This window comes from Pristiophorus japonicus, chromosome 17 (genome assembly GCF_044704955.1).
Source record: "Pristiophorus japonicus isolate sPriJap1 chromosome 17, sPriJap1.hap1, whole genome shotgun sequence".
Lineage (NCBI taxonomy): Eukaryota > Metazoa > Chordata > Chondrichthyes > Pristiophoridae > Pristiophorus > Pristiophorus japonicus.
Genome location: NC_091993.1, coordinates 117520700 through 117538996, shown reverse-complemented (window position 1 = coordinate 117538996; position 18297 = coordinate 117520700). Strand labels below are relative to the sequence as shown.

At 49.3% G+C, this 18297-nt stretch overlaps 1 protein-coding gene across 1 annotated transcript in view; it reads right to left on the bottom strand.

Moving 5' to 3' along the window:
* LOC139228034 (uncharacterized) overlaps positions 1-18297 on the bottom strand; it is a 230100-nt gene that overhangs the window by 69764 nt on the left and 142039 nt on the right. Inside the window, exon 12 of the mRNA XM_070859180.1 lies at positions 8622-8945. Within this exon, the coding sequence (XP_070715281.1) occupies positions 8622-8945 (324 nt within the window). The remainder of the gene's footprint in view (positions 1-8621; positions 8946-18297) is intronic.

The window sequence follows — 18297 nt, the reverse complement described above, 5'->3', positions numbered from 1 at the left end:
GGAATTCCGCACCCTGTATAACTTTCACACTAATGTTATCCCAGTTAATATTAGGGCAGTTGAAATCCCCTACTATTGCAGCCCTATAGTTTTTGCAATACTCAGAAATCTGCTTGCATGTTTGCTCTTCGATCATCCTCTGACTGTGGGTCAATAGTACACTCCCAGCAGTGTGAGCGCCACTTTTTTGTTGTTCAATTTAACCCACATGGCCTCATTTGATAATCCTGCTAACAAATCATCGTTCCTCACAGGTGTAATTGTTTCTTTAATCAATACTGCGATCCCCCCCCTTCTCTTTATCCCCCTCTCTATCCCATCTGAAAACCCTGTAACTAGGAATGTTGAGCTGCCATACCTTCGCTTCTTTCAGCCATGTCTCAGAAATAGCTATAACATCCTACTCCCAAGTGTCTATCTGTGCTCTCAGCTCATCTGCCTTATTCCCCAGACTCCTTGCATTGAAATATATACCATTTAGCACTACCAAACTCCCTTGTTGTCTATTTTCTAGCCATTGTTTCCTCTGCCTTCCAAATTCACTTTCTACTTTTCTGCTTTCCAATTCCAGCTTTGCTTCTCTTCCTTCTGAATTTATTCCCAGCTTCCCATCCCCCGCCAATCTAGATTAACTCCTTCCCAACAGCACTAGCAATATACCACCGCCCGCTCCCGCCCGCTCCCCCCCGCGAGGATATTGGTCCCGGTTCTATTGAGGTGTACAGGTCCCACCTCCCCCGGAAACGGTCCCAATGGATCAGGAACCTAAAGCCCTCCCTGGTGCACCATCTCTCCAGCCACGCAATCATCTGCTCTATCCTCCGATTTCTTTACTCACTAGCACGTGGCACCGGGAGTAATCCGCCGATTACTATCTTTGGGGTCCTGCTTTTTAACCTCTCTGCTTGCTCTCTGAAATCTGCCTGCATGACTTCATCCTTCTTTCTACCTCTGTCATTGGTACCGATATGGACCATGGCCTCTGGCTGTTCACCCTCTCCCCACAGAATTCTCATTGCCAACTCCTTTTGCATTGCACCATCATCCCTTTTCTTTCTTAATCTCTCCTGCCTTCCACCCTATCACAGACCTTACCTTTTGTTCTTTCCTCCCCTCCCCCTTTCACTGCCCCTATACTTGCTCAAATACCTGTTAGATCTTTAATCTTTTCCAGTTCTGACAAAGGGTCATCGACCTGAAACATTATCTCTGCAAGTGAATCCACGAGCATATGGCCAGAGACAATATTTGCATATGTTCATTTATATTTATTGCTGCTTAGGAGGAAATGCATTTCTCTTTGTTTTCTGACCATTTTGATGTTTCTCAGCGCAGCCACTGGTGAACATATTGCTTCTATCCTCCGAAATGGAGAAAGATTGCAAAGTGCAGCAGTACAGCGGGACCTGGGGGTACTTGTGCATGAAACACAAACGGTTAGTATGCAGGTACAGCAAGTGATCAGGAAAGCCAATGGTATCTTGGCCTTTATTGCAAAGGGGATGGTGTATAAAAGTAGGGATGTCTTGTTACAGCTATACAAGGTATTGGTAAGGCCACACCTGGAATACTGCGTGCAGTTTTGGTTTCCATATTTACGAAAAGGATATACTTATTTTGGATGCAGTTCAGAGAAGATTCACGAGGTTGATTTCGGGGATGAGGGGGTTGACTTATGAGGAAAGGTTGAGTAGGTTGGGCCTCTACTCACTGGAATTCAAAAGAAAGAGAGGTGATCTTATCGAAACATATAAGATTATGAGGGGGCTTGACAAGGTGGATGCAGAGAGGATGTTTCCACTGATGGGGGAGACTAGAACTAGAGGGCATGATCTTAGAATAAGAGGCCGCCCATTTAAAACAGAGATGAGGAGAAATTTCTTCTTTGAGGGTTGTAAATCTGTGGAATTCGCTGCCTCAGATAGCTGTGGAAGCTGGGAAATTGAATAAATTTAAGACAGAAATAGACAGTTTCTTTAATGATAAGGGGATAAGGGGTCATGGGGAGAGGGCAGGGAAGTGGACCTGAGTCCATGATCTTATTGAATGGCGGAGCAGGCTCGAGGGGCCATATGGCCTACTCCTACTCCTATTTCTTAAGTTTTCATGTGCCCACTCTGCGAAAAATTAAACCAATACATTTAAATTAACTTAAGTCCTCCTTAATTCAGAACCAGGGACATGGTGTTATGGTGACTGAATAATTCTGTTTTTAACTATTGAGCGATCCAAATGGATTGAATTTGGCCACTTGAAGTCGCTCAGTGACTGAAGGCATTTAACCAGCGACCAGTTTGGATCGATACTCATTTAAAAAATTCATTAACCATATTGTGTAATGAGAGAGGATTAATTAGCAATCTCGTTCCCCTTGGGGAAGAGTGACCATAATATGGTGGAATTCTGCATTAGGATGGAGAATGAAACAGTTAATTCAGAGACCATGATCCAGAACTTAAAGAAGGGTAACTTTGAAGGTATGAGGCGTGAATTGGCTAGGATAGATTGGCGAATGATACTTAAGGGGTTGACAGTGGATGGGCAATGGCAGACATTTAGAGATCGCATGGATGAACTACAACAATTGTACATCCCTGTCTGGCGTAAAAATAAAAAAGGGAAGGTGGCTCAACCGTGGCTATTAAGGGAAATCAGGGATAGTATTAAAGCCAAGGAAGTGGCATACAAATTGGCCAGAAATAGCAACGAACCCAGGGACTGGGAGAAATTTAGAACTCAGCAGAGGAGGACAAAGGGTTTGATTAGGGCAGGGAAAATAGAGTACGAGAGGAAGCGTGCAGGGAACATTAAAACGTACTGCAAAAGCTTCTATAGGTATGTAAAGAGAAAAAGGTTAGCAAAGACAAACATAGGTCCCCTGCAGTCAGAATCAGGGGAAGTCATAACGGGGAACAAAGAAATGGCAGACCAATTGAACAAGTACTTTGGTTCGGTATTCACTAAGGAGGGCACAAACAATCTTCCGGATATAAAAGGGGTCAGAGGGTCTAGTAAGAAGGAGGAACTGAGGGAAATCCTTATTAGTCGGGAAATTGTGTTGGGGAAATTGATGGGATTGAAGGCCGATAAATCCCCAGGGCCTGATGGACTGCATCCCAGAGTACTTAAGGAGGTGGCCTTGGAAATAGCCGATGTATTGACAGTCATTTTCCAACATTCCATTGACTCTGGATCAGTTCCTATGGTGTGGAGGGTAGCCAATGTAACCCCACTTTTTAAAAAAGGAGGGAGAGAGAAAGCAGGGAATTATAGACCGGTCAGCCTGACATCAGTAGTGGGTAAAATGATGGAATCAATTATTAAGGATGTCATAGCTGCGCATTTGGAAAGAGGTGACATGATAGGTCCAAGTCAGCATGGATTTGTGAAAGGGAAATCATGCTTGATAAATCTTCTGGAATTTTTTGAGGATGTTTCCAGTAGAGTGGACAAGGAAGAACCAGTTGATGTGATGTATTTGGACTTTCAGAAGGCTTTCGACCAGGTCCCACACAAGAGATTAATGTGCAAAGTTAAAGCACATGGGATTGGGGGTAGTGTGCTGATGTGAATTGAGAACTGGTGGCAGACAGAAAGCAAAGAGTAGGAGTAAATGGTTACTTTTCAGAATGGCAGGCAGTGACTAGTGGGGTACCGCAAGGTTCTGTGCTGGGGCCCCAGCTGTGTACATTGTACATTAATGATTTAGACGAGGGGATTAAATGTAGTATCTCCAAATTTGCAGATGACACTAAGTTGGGTGGCAGTGTGAGCTGCGAGGAGGATGCTATGAGGCTGCAGAGTGATTTGGATGGGTTAGGTGAGTGGGCAAATGCATGGCAGATGAAGTATAATGTGGATAAATGTGAGGTTATCTACTTTGGTGGTAAAAACAGAGAGACAGACTATTATCTGAATGGTGACAGATTAGGAAAACGGGAGGTGCAACGAGACCTGGGTGTCATGGTACATCAGTCATTGAAGGTTGGCATGCAGTTGCAGCATGCGGTTAAGAAAGCAAATGGCATGTTGGCCTTCATAGCGAGGGGATTTGAGTACAGGGGCAGGGAGGTGTTACTACAGTTGTACAGGGCCTTGGTGAGGCCACACCTGGAGTAGTGTGTACAGTTTTGGTCTCCTAACTTGAGGAAGGACATTCTTGCTATTGAGGGAGTGCAGCAAAGGTTCACCAAACTGATTCCCGGGATGGCGGGACTGACATATCAAGAAAGACTGGATCAACTGGGCTTGTATTCACTGACGTTCAGAAGAATGAGAGGGGATTTCATAGAAACGTTTAAAATTCTGACGGATTTAGGCAGGTTAGATGAAGGAAGAATGTTCCCAATGTTGGGGAAGTCCTGAACCAGGGGTCACAGTCTAAGGATAAGGGGTAAGTCATTTAGGACCGAGATGAGGAGAAACTTCTTCCTCCAGAGAGTGTTGAACCTGTGGAATTCTCTATCACAGAAAGTTGTTGAGGCCAATTCACCAAATATATTCAAAAAGGAGTTAGATGTGGTCCTTACTACTAGGGGGATCAAGGGGTATGGCGAGAAAGCAGGAATGGGGTACTGAAGTTGCATGTTCAGCCATGAACTCATTGAATGGCGGTGCAGGCTCGAAAGGCCGAATGGCCTACTCCTGCACCTATTTTCTATGTTTCTATGTTTGTTTAAAGTAACACTTACCAATGCCACTGATTTGTGTCACATAACTGCAGTGCTTCCCTGCTCTGTTGAAGACTGTCACATCGACCATTTCACTGGATTTCTCTCCCTGATTATTTGAGGCTGTGCAGTAATATTGATGATGTTGCTGTTTGAAGGATTGACAATGTAGATCCAGTTTATTGGTGTCGGAGATCTTTGAAACTTTAATCGGGGTCTGTTCATACCATGTGTACTGAATGGGAAGGGATCCCTGGACAGACTCACAGGAGGCTGACACCAAGCCCCCAGAACATGAGACATTTGGTGGCGATAAATATCTAAGTACAGGAACTGACACGGATTCTGTGGGAAAGAAACAAACATTCAGATACTGACTAAACATTTAAAAATCAAACACTCTCCAATTTTCAGCACTTCTGCATCTCAGCCAGGGCCTGCCATGTTGGAATCTCACCAGCACATCTCCCTCTCCATGTCTCTCCATTCTCCCAGCAGACTGAACTACCGTGTCTGCCATTATATCAGAACATAGCAGGGCTCCAGATCGGGACAGCAGCAATGATACTGAGGATGTGTCAATGTGAAAATCAGGGCTAACAATTTCTCTCAGTAGCAGTTAGCCAGCCTCCAATGTTATTTCATTGTTTAACTCTTGAATGTGGACTAGTTATAGAGAGATTGAAAACTACAGCAGAATACAACGGCAAAAAACTGGCAGATATCTGTTACATGTTTTGTGGGTTTAATTACTTTTCTATTCGCACACTCAGATTCATTGAAAAATAAACAGGAGGTCCTGAACATAGAAAAAGGCGTAAGCGTTTCAGCCCCTTGGGCCTGTTCCGCCATTCAATTAAATCTTGGCTGATCTATATCTTATCTCCATCTACCGGCCTTGGTTCCATAACCCTGAGTACCTTTGCCTAAGCAAATTGGCCAATGACAGTTTTGCAATTTTCAATTGACCCCCAGCATCAACAGATTTCTGGGGTAGAGATTTCGATAGTTCCACTACCCTTTGTGGGAAGAAGTGTTTCCTGACATCACCCTCAAGTTGCCTGGACAGATCTGGAGGCGCCCTTCAGTGCTCACCAGCCTGGGCCTACAGAATGATGGTGGTTTACTGCGCTCTGCACAACACTGCGCAGCAGCGAGATTGGAGCTGCAGGAGGAACAAGGAGCTGAGCACACGTTGTCTGCGGACCATTCCGAGACAGAGGAGGAAGATAAGAGGAAAAGGAGGAGGAAGATAAGAGGAAAAGGAGCAGGAAGAGGAGGAAGAGATTGCGACCCTAACGCAGCACCAGTCACTCAAATTGCTGCCCGCGATGCCAGTGTTTCCTTTATAGCTGTAAGGTTCAGTCAGTTACCACCACTGGGCTGATGTAACAACCACATCCAATGGCTGTTCCCAACTCCCCACCCCCACCTCCACCCCACCCAACGCCCCCACCCCTGCACCAATCCCACTGACACAAAGCAGACCTGCTACCCACCAACCACCATTGCTCATCTCCCCATCAATTCACGTCTTCCCATTCATTAACGAGCAACTGAAAAGACCAGTTGCAATCCAGCAGCCAATAAGGGGCAACAAGTTAAAGTGGTGCAAAGTTAAATATTTTATGTGGTTCTGCTCAAGGACCATTACTTAACAGCATAGCAATTTCTCAAACACACATGTGCATAGGCTTGTGCAACTACAAAACTTTACACTTTTCTTAACGCTCCTATGTGGTGCAACATTTATGACTTACGCAGAGGTAAAGATAGGCTGCTCAGCTCCCTGCTCTGACTGCTGAGTGGTCGCCGTCCTCTGTTTGGAGCCCACGAGGGCCCTGCCAAAGACTGCTTCACCTGCACCTGTGCAGTGGCAGACTCAGCCATCGGGAGAGGAGGCAGCATGTCGGGTACCGACTGAGGGGTGGGGTGGGACAGTGGTGGAGAAGTGATAGCACTTTGATTGGAGTCCCCACTTCCATATCGCCTTTCACCATCATCCCTCTGAAGGCCCAATCGCACTTCACTCCTACCTCTCTGCTGTTGAGCAGATCAGTGATGTGCTGTAAGGACAAGGCTAAGGTGTCTGCCATCCTATTTAAGACACCAGATATCTATGGCTGTGGTCAAGGCTTGCATGGACTCATTTGATTGTCACGACTGATGTTCCAGAGTTGGCCATTCTATCCATGGAAGAAGACATCCTCGCAATGTCCTGTGACATCAACCCACTCATGCTTGAGGTAGACTCCTCTGCAATTGTAGACAGTGTGCGTGGGAGGCCTTATCTGCTGCCCCTCAATGATTATCCTTTTCATCAACAGCCCCCGGGGTACAGAACCTGTGTCCAGCTGAACATGGTTTGGAGAGTGCTGTACCCTCCGATGCAGTCCCTGCCACCACTCTCTGTTCTTGCTCACTTGTGAAGTGTGAGTCTCCAGGTAAAAACACAACTATCTGTCTAACTGGACCCACCGAAGTGTGAGTATCTGCATTGGTGCATGGTAAGCATGAGTCCTGTGATGGTGCACCCTGGGAAGGAATAACAGACCTTTGAGTGACGGTATTGGCATGTGTTCACCTGATGGATGCAGTGCATGTGATGAGGGTGATGATCAGTGAGAGGTATGAAATTGTATAAGGATTCGGGCGAGTGGCAGTGGTGATGGAGAGACGGGGATGTGAGGAAGTGCTTAGAAAGAGAAGGATGGGTGTGCACGCAAGGTAAGTGGGTGTGGGGAGTGATATGATGGAGTAGACTTGAAAAGACAGGCTGAGGGGATGGGTGATATGCACAACGGGTAGAAGGAGCAGCTATACTCACCTTTCCTAACCGGGTTAGGTGATTAAAGAGCTACCTGTGCTGACTCCAGGAGAGTGGTATAATGCTCCTGCTGCTGACATCTTCAGTCACATCCAGGCATGGCTCCTTTGTAGGTTTCTTCCTCTCGGTTCTGGGGAAGGGTATCTCTCCCCGACTCCTCACTGCCCCCTTTAGTACGTCAAGGGAGTCGTTGTTAAAGTGGGGCGCGGGCTTTGAGCGTCCTGAGTCTATCTTCTACAATTGCCGTCTCTGTTCCCAACCGCCCAACTCCTAGAATTCCATCTTTGGATTGGTCCTTTAAATACTTCAGTTAAGATCGCATCATGCGTGCCCGCAGCACTCCCGTTACCACGCATGCAACGCCAAACCCGGGAGTAAATTATAATGAGCCGGCTGCGTTAAAATGCCACAGACAGACTGAAATTACTTCCGGGTTTCCCACGCGATATTGGATCCCCTGCACCGAACATGTCTCGAAGTTAATATCCGGACCATTGCATCTAATAGTTGATCCATCAGGAGGTTATGCTGGGGAGGAAGATAATGTCTCAACATTTAATAAAGAGGCTTCTTTTACAATCAAAACAGTGACCAGCTTTTCAATTTTATTTTATATTGTTTGTAAAGTTGACCAAATATCTCATTGATGATGTGAGCCACCCATCATATCAAGAAAACAGGAAACCTGTTAAACTCTGTGGATTACAGGTATTTTTATTAATTTCAAGGAATTGATACCATTAGTAACGACTTGCTGCTCACTGCTTTTGTTATTGTCTGACTATTAGTTTCAGTCTGAAGGCAAACCTCTGATAGTGGGACATTTAAAACAGCTCAGAAACAGGGACATGTGGTGAGCCTCCCATGTGATGTCTGGCACAACACTCTGTAGTTAAAGGAATTGTTAGTCCCATAATACTTGAAATTCCTGGTCGGGAAGTTGGGCAGGCCACGGATTGGGAGTGTGCACCGTGAGTCGGATTTCCCCACCTCTGCCCACTACCTGTGAGACTCTGCACTGCTGCGGAGCCTCGGGATATCGGAGCTCTCGTGTTTCCTCCCAGATACAACATTGATCAGACAGTTCAGTAGAGAGTAACAAAGCACATCTCTGAGAAACGTACCGTGAGATATTTGTAGCTCTATATTGAAACGTTTATCGAAGCTGCCTGATTCTGTAATACCACAACTGTACCATCCTGCATCTGCTGAGCGAAGGTCCTTCATCGTAACAACAAATATTCCTGCTGTCTGGTTATCTGTGATTGACACTCTTCTTCCCCATCCATGTTGATCATTTGTTGTTACTACAACTGAGCATTGGTGAGTCCAGCCCTGACACCAATATTTCACATGTGACCGGTACCTTTGGTCATAGTGACATTCTATGGTGATCGCTCTTCCCACAATTCCTCTTACTCGTTTATTTGCCCACAATGCACCTGAAACTGAGGAGACAATATTTCATAAATTGAACAGGAAATAACTGCTTAATACAAACAGTTACGATTGAATAAGAGTTACCACTCTGTACTACATCTATTGATACAGGTGAATTCCTTCTAGTTTGTGATGGAAGAAAACGTTAATATAGTGTCTGATCACATGCTCAGGATGTGCCAAAGCGCTTCACAGCCAATGATTTATTTTTGAATACAGTCACTGGGAGCCAAACCATGAGCCCGGTGGAGCTCATCACTGCTGAAACATTTTCTGCCGCTGGAGCCTGGAGCTGGATTTGCTTCCCGCTTTTGCATTATTTGGAATATTTTTGCGGCCTTCGGTGTGAGAGAAAACATTGTCGGAGTGGGAGAGAGAGAGAGGGATACTGGGGGGCGAGCAAGAGAGAGAGAGACTGGGGTGGTAAGAGAGAGAGACGGGGAGACAGAGGAGGGGGAGAAAGACAATGAGAGAGAGAGAGAGACAGTGGCGGGTGGGGGCGGCGGAGGGAAGAGAGTGAGACGGGGAGAGAGAGAGAGAGACAGACAGGATTGGTGGGGGGGGGTAGCTGGGGAGGGGGGCGAAATAAACTAGGGGGGAGGGAGAGAGAGAGAGAGACTGGGGGAGAGAGAGAGAGACTGGGGGGAGAGATCGAGAGACTGAGGGGAGAGATCGAGAGATTGAGGGGAGAGAGAGAGAGCGACTGGGGGGAGAGAGAGAGAGACGGGGGAGAGAGAGAGAGACGGGGGGAGAGAGGGAGAGACTGGGAGGAGAGAGAGAGAGAGACTGGGGTAGAGAGGGAGAGAGAGAGAGAGAGACTGGGGAGAGAGAGAGAGACTGGGGGAGAGAGAGAGAGAGAGACTTGGGGGAAAGAGAGGAGAAGGGAGGAGAGAGAGGAGAAGGGAGCGAGAGTTGCGAGGTGGGGAGAGAGAGATGAAAGGGGGGGGAGAGAGATGGTGGGGGGGGAGAATGAGAGACGGGGGCGGGGGGGGGAGAGAGAGACGGGTGGGAGGGAGAGTGAGACGGAGGGTGGAGGAGAGACAGACTGGGGGAGAGAGAGACTGGGGGGGGAAAGAGAGAGCGACATGGGGGAGTGAGAAATGTGGGGGAGGAACAGAAAGAACGGTGGTGGGGGTGGAGGGAGAGAATAACAGGAGGGGAGGGGAGGGAGAGAGTGACGGGAGGGGAGGGAGAGAATGAGACAGGGGTCGGAGCGAGAGAGAGAGACAGAGGTGGGAGGGAGAGTGAGGCAGAGGGGCGGGGGGAGAGAGGGATACTGGGGGAGAGAGAAGGAGAGAGACTGGTGGAGAGAGAAAGAGAGAGAGATGAGGGGCAGAGAGAGTGACATGGGGGGAGAGTGAGAGAGACATGGGGGAGGAAGAGAGAAACACCGGGGTCGGGGAGTAGGGAGACAGGGACGTGGGGGGAGAGAGAGAGAGAGAGACACGGGGGAAAGAGGGAGAGAGAGAGACAAGGGGGAGAGAGAGCGAGACCGGGGCGGGGAGCGTGGGGCATGGCGGGTGGAGAGAGAGAGAGAGAGAGAGTCGGGGGGGAGGAAGAGGATTGGGCGGGGTGGAAGGGGGAGAGAGAGAGAGAGACAGGATGGAGCAGAGAGGGAGAGACAGGAGGAGCAGGGAAAGAAAGATGGGGGTGGGAGAGCGATACGGGGGTGGTGGGGGGAAGATGGGGGTAGAGGGGGAGAGAGATGGGGGGTGGAGGAGGGGAGAGAGAGATGAGATGGGGTGAGAGAGGGATGAGGGAGAGGGGCAGGGGATAGAGGGAGGCAGGGGAAAGAGAGATACTGGGGGAAGAGGGAGGGAGAGAGAGCCGGTGGGGGGGGGGGGTTTGGTGCGGGAATGGGTGGAACTAAGAGAGACGGAGGGGGGAGAGATGGGGGAAGAGAGAGAGATGGGGGGAAGAGAGAGACTGGGGGGGAAGAGAGAGAGAGAGACGGAGGGAGAGGGGGACTGAAAGAGAGGAGAAGAGGGAGAGACAGGGGACAATGTTAGAGGAGGGGGAAGAGAGAGAGGTGTGGAGAGAGAGATGGGAGGGTGGGAGAGAGTGAGAGACGGGAGGGGAGAGAGAGAGAGAGAGACATTGGGGAGAGAGAGAGACGGGGGGGGCGGTGGTGGAGACTGGCGGGGAGAGAGAGAGACAGATGGGAGAAGGTGGGAGAGAGAGAGTAGAGGGGGGAGAGCAAGGGAGGGAATAGAGAGGGAGATGAGAGGGGGAAGAGAGAGAGAGAGAGAGACGGGGGCAGGTGGGGGAAGAGAGAAAGGAGAGGGGGCGGAGAGAGAAATGAGTGGAGGGGAGAGAGGTTGCGGGGCAGCGAGAAAGATATGAGTGGATGGAAGAGAGAGACTAGGGACAGAGAGAGAGAGAGAGAGACACGGGGGTGGGGGGGGGGGAAAGTGAGAGGAGAAGGGTGAGAGAGAGATGGGAGGCAGAGACAGTTGGGAGAGAGAGAGATGAGGGGGGGAGAGTGAGGGAGAGACTGAGGAGAGAGAGCGGGATGGGGGTGGGAAGGAGATGGAGACGGGAGGGGGGAAAAGAGAGATGGGGAGGGGGAAGAGAGAGAGAGAGAGACGCTAGGGGGGGGGAGACGGGGATGGGGGGGGGGGAAGGGAGAGCCGGGGTGAGAGAGAGACGGGGGCTGGGGGGGGGGAGAGGGAGAGAGGAGAAGAGGCAAAAGAAAGATATGGGGGCCAGAGACAGAGAGATGGGGGGCGGGGTTGGAGAGAGAGAGGTAGGGAGAGAGAGAGGGGCGAGAGAGAGATCAGGATGGGAGGGAGAGAGAGAGATGGAGGACAGAGAGCGAGATGTGGGGAGGAGAGAGAGAGAGACACGGGGCGAGGGGGGGGGGGAAAGAGAGAGGAGAAGGGGTGAGAGAGAGAGACACGGGGGCCAGAGACAAAGAGATGTGGGGTGGGGAAGAGAGAGCGGGAGGGCGAGAGAGAGATGAGTGTGTGAGGGAGAGAGCAATGGAGGAGAGAGAGCGAGATGGGGAAGAGGAGAGAGAGTGAGATGGGGGTGGGGGGGGGGGGGGGGAGTGTTATGTCACCAGGCACCAGGGGGCGCTACTGTCGGAGGTCATCGGGCTGTATGCGCATATGCGCAAGCCCTGGTGTATAAGAGTGATTACCATGTCATGTGGCACTTTGGGCGCGAATAAAGTTGAACCAAGTTTGCATCTGAGTGAGTTTACAGTAACAACTCTTTTGAGTCATTATATACATTACATTTGGCGACGAGATAATTTAAGAATCTTCGCATGCACAATGGGTACCATTGGAATTCTGGAGAGATTCGTGGATGGTGAGGATTAGGCGGATTCTATCGACTGCCTGGATCAGTATTTCGTGGCCAACAAAATGGAGGAAGCTGGTGACGCAGTTAGGCGCAGGGCAGTTTTCCTCACCGTTTGTGGTCCAAAAATTTATGACCTCAAAGAATCTTCTCGCCTGCACGTCCAACGGACAAAGAGTATGGGGATTTGTGCGCTCTGGTGTGTGAACATCTAAAGCCAAAAGAGGGGATCATCATCTCACGCTATCGCTTCTACCCACATGTTCGTGATGAGGGTCTGGATGTGTCGGGATTCGTCGCCAATCTAAGACGTCTCGCTGAGGCGTGTAAATTCGGAAACGTGTTGGAAAACAAGCTGTGAGATTTCTTTGTGATAGGCATCAACCATGGTGTGATCCTTCGGAAAATATTGGCTGCAGAAACGCTGGATTTGAGCAAGGCCATCACGACTGCCCAGGCATGAATGGCAACTGATGATAATTTAAGGCAGATATCATTGAAGAGTTGGAGCTCCACGGCAAGTACTGTAAACAAGATTGTGTCGTCGTCTGACAGAGCTGCTTATGGCAGGGCCTATTCGACTGCTTATGTGAAACCTGTAGCTGCTCAAAGTCAGCCAACTGGTACGAATCCGATTTCACCCTGTTGGCGTTGTGGGGGCAATCATCGGCCTCATCAGTGTCAGTTTAAACAGTACATCTGGAAAGGCTGTTCAAAAATGGGGCATCTTCAGAGAACTAAGCAGACGTGGTGCCGCTAATCACATTGCTGATGATGACCAGTCCAGTGCTGGTTCGGATACACAAGCCGAGGAGGAAGTGTATGGTCTGTTTTCATCCTTGGGAAAGAGCCAGCCGATAATCGTTAATGTTAAGCTAATGGCGTGCCTGTAGCAATGGAGCTGGACATGGGTGCGAGTCAGTCGATAATGAGCCAAAGAACATTCGACAAGCTGTGGGGCACTGAGGCTGTGAAGCCTAAGCTGAGTCCAGTCAATGCCAAGTTGCGTACCTACACTAAGGAACTCATATGCAGTGCATAGTCAAGGTGTCGTATGATGGTGTGGTTCACGACTTACCATTATGGATCGTCCCAGACAATGGTCCAACGCTGTTCGGCAGGAATTGCCTTGAGAAAATCAAGTGGATCTGGAATGATATCAAAGTGTGGATGACACTTGGTGTGCTCAAGTGCTGAAGAAGTTTCCTTCTTTGTTTGAACAGGGCATTGGCAATTTTACTGGAGCCAAGGTGCAGATTCACCTGGATTCTGATGCAAGACCTGTCTATCATAAAGCTCAGTCTGTTCTGTACATGATGAGGGGGAAGGTCGAAATTGAGCTTAACAGACTCCAACATGAAGGGGTCATATCGCAGGTCGAATTTAACAAATGGGCCAATCCTATTGTTTATGTGTTAAAGAGTGATGGCACTGTCAGAATCTGTGGAGACTACAAGGTTACGATTAACCAATTTCCGAAACAGGATCAGTATCCGCTACCAAAGGCTGATGACCTGTTCGCCACGCTAGCTGGTGGAAAGTCATTCACGAAACTGGATCTGATGCTGGCCTATATGACGCAGGAGCTTGTCGACACTTCAAAGAAACTGCATCATCTGCATCAACACCCATGAAGGACTTGTTGTCTACAACAGGTGTCCTTTTGCAATCCGTTCGGCTGCAACCATATTTCAGAGGAACATGGAGAGTCTACTGAAGTCCATTCCTAGAACCGTCGTGTTTCAAGATGACATTCTGGTCATGGGTCGCGATACTGCTGAACATCTGAACAATCTTGAAGAAGCCCTACATCGTCTGGACAAAGTGGCACTCAGGCTGAAACGTTCAAAGTGTGTCTTCATGGCACCTGAAGTTGAATTCCTGGGGAGGAAAATTGCTGCTGATGGCATCAGACCTACTGATTCGAAAACCAAGGCCATCAAAAATGCACCCAGACCTCAGAATGTGACAGAGCTGCGTTCATTCCTTGGACTACTCAACTACTTCGGTAATTTCTTACCCAGATTGAGCACTTTATTAGAGCCACTGCACATGCTGCTCAGAAAAGGTGACAACTGGGCCTGGGGTGTATCTCAAGATAGAGCTTTTGAGAAAGCCAAGAATTTGCTCTGTTCGAACAAGCTGCTTGTTCACTATGATCCGTGTAAGCGTCTTGTATTGGCCGGTGATGCTTTATCATATGGGGTTGGCTGTGTACTACAAAAAGCAAATGAGTCAGGTAAGCTACAACTTGTTGTGTATGCTTCAAAAAGTTTGTCAAAGGCAGAAAGAGCTTACTGCATGGTAGAAAAAGCTTTGGCCTGTGTGTATGGGGTCAAAAAGATGTATCAGTACCTGCTTGGTCTTCGTTTTGAACTCAAAACGGATCACAAGCCACTCATTTCATTGTTTTCGGAAAACAAATGTATTAACACCAATGCATCGTCCTGTATCCAGAGGTGGGCGTTGACATTGTCTGCCTATGATTATGTTATTCATCATAGACCTGGCACTGAGAACTGTGCCGATACACTGAGTCGTCTGCTGTTGCTCACACTTCAAGTGGAGACGCCTCAACCTGCAGATCTCCTGTTGGTAATGGATGCTTTTGAGAGTGAAGGAACTCCTGTCACTGCTCAACAAGTGAGGATCTGGACCAGCCATGATCCTATTTTATTGGTTGTGAAACATTGTGTCCTCAATGGTGATTGGTCTGCAATACCTATGGAAATGTGTGATGAGACCAAACCTTACAACCGTCGCAAAGGTGAACTATCCATTCAGTCAGATTGTCTACTGTGGGGCAATCGTGTTGTTATGCCTAAGAAAGGCAGAGAAAAATTTGTACATGAACTACATAGTCATGATGAAAGCCATTGCCAGGGCTCATGTTTGGTGGCCTGGAATTGACTCTGATCTGGAATCATGTGTGCATCAGTGCAATACGTGCATGCAGCTAAGTAAAGTACCAGCAGTACTTAAACCATGGTCGAGGATACACATCGATTTTGCGGACCCTTTCCAGGGAAAGATGATTTTTGTTCTGGTGGATGCATATTCGAAGTGGATAGAGTGTATTATCATGTCATCCAGTATGTCCACAGCTACTATTGAGAGCCTTCGTGTCATGTTTGCTATTCATGGTTTGCCTGACATTGTTGTGAGCGATAACGGATCTCGCTTCACACGTCTTGAGTTTCAGGAGTTCATGAAACTCAATGGTATCAGACATGAAAGGTCTGCTCCATTCAAACCTTCGTCTAATGGTCGAGCAGAGCGTGCAGTTCAAATGATCAAGCAAAGCATGAAATGTGTGACTCAGGATTCACTGCAGACTCATTTGTCACGTATATTGCTTAGTTACAGGACAAGACCTCACGCGCTTACCTCACATGCTGAACTACTGATGAAGAGAAGTCTGAAGACCAAGCTTTCTCTTGTCCATCCTGATTTGAATGATCATGTTGAAAATAGACGGCAAAATCAGCAATGGTATCATGACCTTGCTGCTGTGTCACATGACATCTCTGTCAACGATCCAGTTGACGTGCTGAATTATGGTCATGGTCCAAAATGGATCACCGGTACTGTTACGGCCAAGGAGGGTAACAGAGTGTTTATTTCATGCTCAAGAATGGGCAAACATGCAGGAAACATGTTGATCAGATAAAACTGCGGCACACGGATGAACCGGAACCAGTTGAGGAAGATGCAGTCAGTGAGCAACCAACCAATATTCATTTATCAGAAGTCTCTACTGTCATTACTGACTGTATCTGGACTTTCAGTCTCTGATAGGGTCATTACCGCTCCCATCAGATTAATTACTCAGCCTCCAGTCATAACTGTCTCAGAACGCTTGCCCAGAACTGGAGTTGAACTGAGGTGATCAACTCATGAGCGAAGAGCCCCAGTCCGTCTTAATTTGTAAAGAGACTGATACTAAGATCTTGAAGGGGATGTTGTTACGTATTGATACTTGGGGTCACCAGACACCAGGGGGTGCCACTGTTGGAGGTCATCGGGCTGTGTGCGCGTGTGCATGGTCCCTGGTACATAAGGGCGAGTATCATGTCATGTGGCACTTTGGGTGCAAATAAAGCTGAACCAGGTTTGTACCCGAGTGAGTTTAGAGTAACAAGTATTTTGAGTCATTATATACATTACAGGGAGAGAGAGAGACGGGGCGGGGGGAGGGGGTGGTTGGGGGGGGGTGGGGAGAGAAGAGAGGGGGGAAGAGAGAGAAATGGCAGATGGGGGATAGAGGGGAGACGGAGGGGAGGAGCGGAGAGAGAGAGAGGGAGACGGGGGATGGGAGAGAGAGAGAGAGAGAGAGAGAGACGGAGAGGGGGTTTGAGAGAGAGATGGGGGGGAAGAGAGAGTGAGAGACGAGGGGGGAAGAGAGAGAAACACGGTGGTGAGACAGAGAGACTGGGGCGAGAGAGAGAAGGGGAGAGGGAGAGAGAGAGTGAGAGACGGGCGGGAGAGAGGGCGACGGGTGGGAGAGAGAGAGAGAGAAGGGGGGAGAGAGAAATGAAAGGGAGGGAGAGAGATAGGTGAGAGGGGGTGAGTGTGAACTAGATATGAGAGGGGAGACACCAGGTTAGGCGGGGGGCAAGAGAGCAAGAGACACGGGGGAAAGAGAGAGAGATGTGGGGAAAAGGGAAAGATGGGGGGAAGAGAACGAGTGAGACACGGGGTGGGGGCGAAGAGAGAGATTCGGGGGCGTGATAGAGAGACAGGGGAGAGAGAGAGAGACATGGGGCAGAGAGATGGGGGAAGAGAGAGATAGAGAGATTGGGGGGTGCAAGACACGGGGTGGGGGGGAGAAAGAAAGAGGAGAGGGGCAAGAGAGAAAGGGGGAGAGAGATAGGAGAGGGGGAGAGAGAGTAAGAGAGAGAGAGACAGGGGAGAGAGACAAGGGGGAGAGAGAGACAGGGGAAGAGAGAAAGAGAGACGGTGGAGAAAGATATGGGTAGGGGAGAGAAAGAGGAAAGGGGGGAGAGAGAAGGGTGAGAGAGAGACACACAAAGGGAAAGGTGGGAAATAAGAGAGGGGGGAAGAGAGAGAGAGAGGAGGGGGGAGAGAGAGACAGAGAAGCAGGGCGGACAGAAAGAGTAGATGAAGGGAGAGAGAGTGAGAAAGGAGTGGTAGAGAGAGAGAGGGAGTCGGGGGGAGAGGGTGGAGAGAGAGATGAGAGGGGGAAGAGAAAGAGCGGGGGGAGAGCGAGGGCCGGCGGGGAAGAGAGAGACTGGGTGGGGGTGAGATAGGGATAGACAGGGGAGGGGGGAAGAGAGAGAGATCTGGGGGGTTGGAATTGAGAGAGAGACGGGGCGGGGGGGTGGGGGGGTAGAGATAGACGGTGAGAAGAGAGACATGGAGGCAAGTTAGAGAGAGAGGAGAATGTGGGGAGAGAGTGTGGAGAAGCGGGAAGAGCCAGAGACACACGGATCAGAGACAGTGAGATGTGGGGGGGGGGGGGGGGGGGAGAAAGAGAGTGGAAATATAGAAACAAAGAAAATAGGTGCAGGAGTAGGCCATTCGGCCCTTTGAGCCTGCACCACCATTCAATAAGATCATGGCTGATCATTCACCTCAGTGGGGGGGGTGGTGGGGGAGAGAGACATGGGGGGTTGGTAGAGTCTGCGGGGACAGATAGATAAACGGGGAAGAGAGAGGAGAAGGGGGAGAGAGACAGAGAGAGACGTGGGGCAGAGACAAAGAGATGATGGGGAGAGGGAGATGGGGGGGGAAGAGAGATAGAGAGACTGGGGGGAGCAAGACACGGCGGGGGGAGGGGGTTGAGTAAAATGAAAGGGAGGGAGCGAGAATATGACAGCAGGGAGAGAGAGAGACTGGGGACAGAGGGAGAGGGAGACCGGTGGGGAGCGGTGGGTGGGGAAGTAAAAGACGGGGGGTGGCGGGGGGGAGAGAAAGATGGGGTGAAGAGAGAGACATGGGGGGGAGAGAGGGACTGGGGGGGATCGGGTGAGAGAGAGACGGGGGTCTAAGAGAGAGGGAGACAGGGGGGAAGAGAGAGAGAGAGACAGGGGG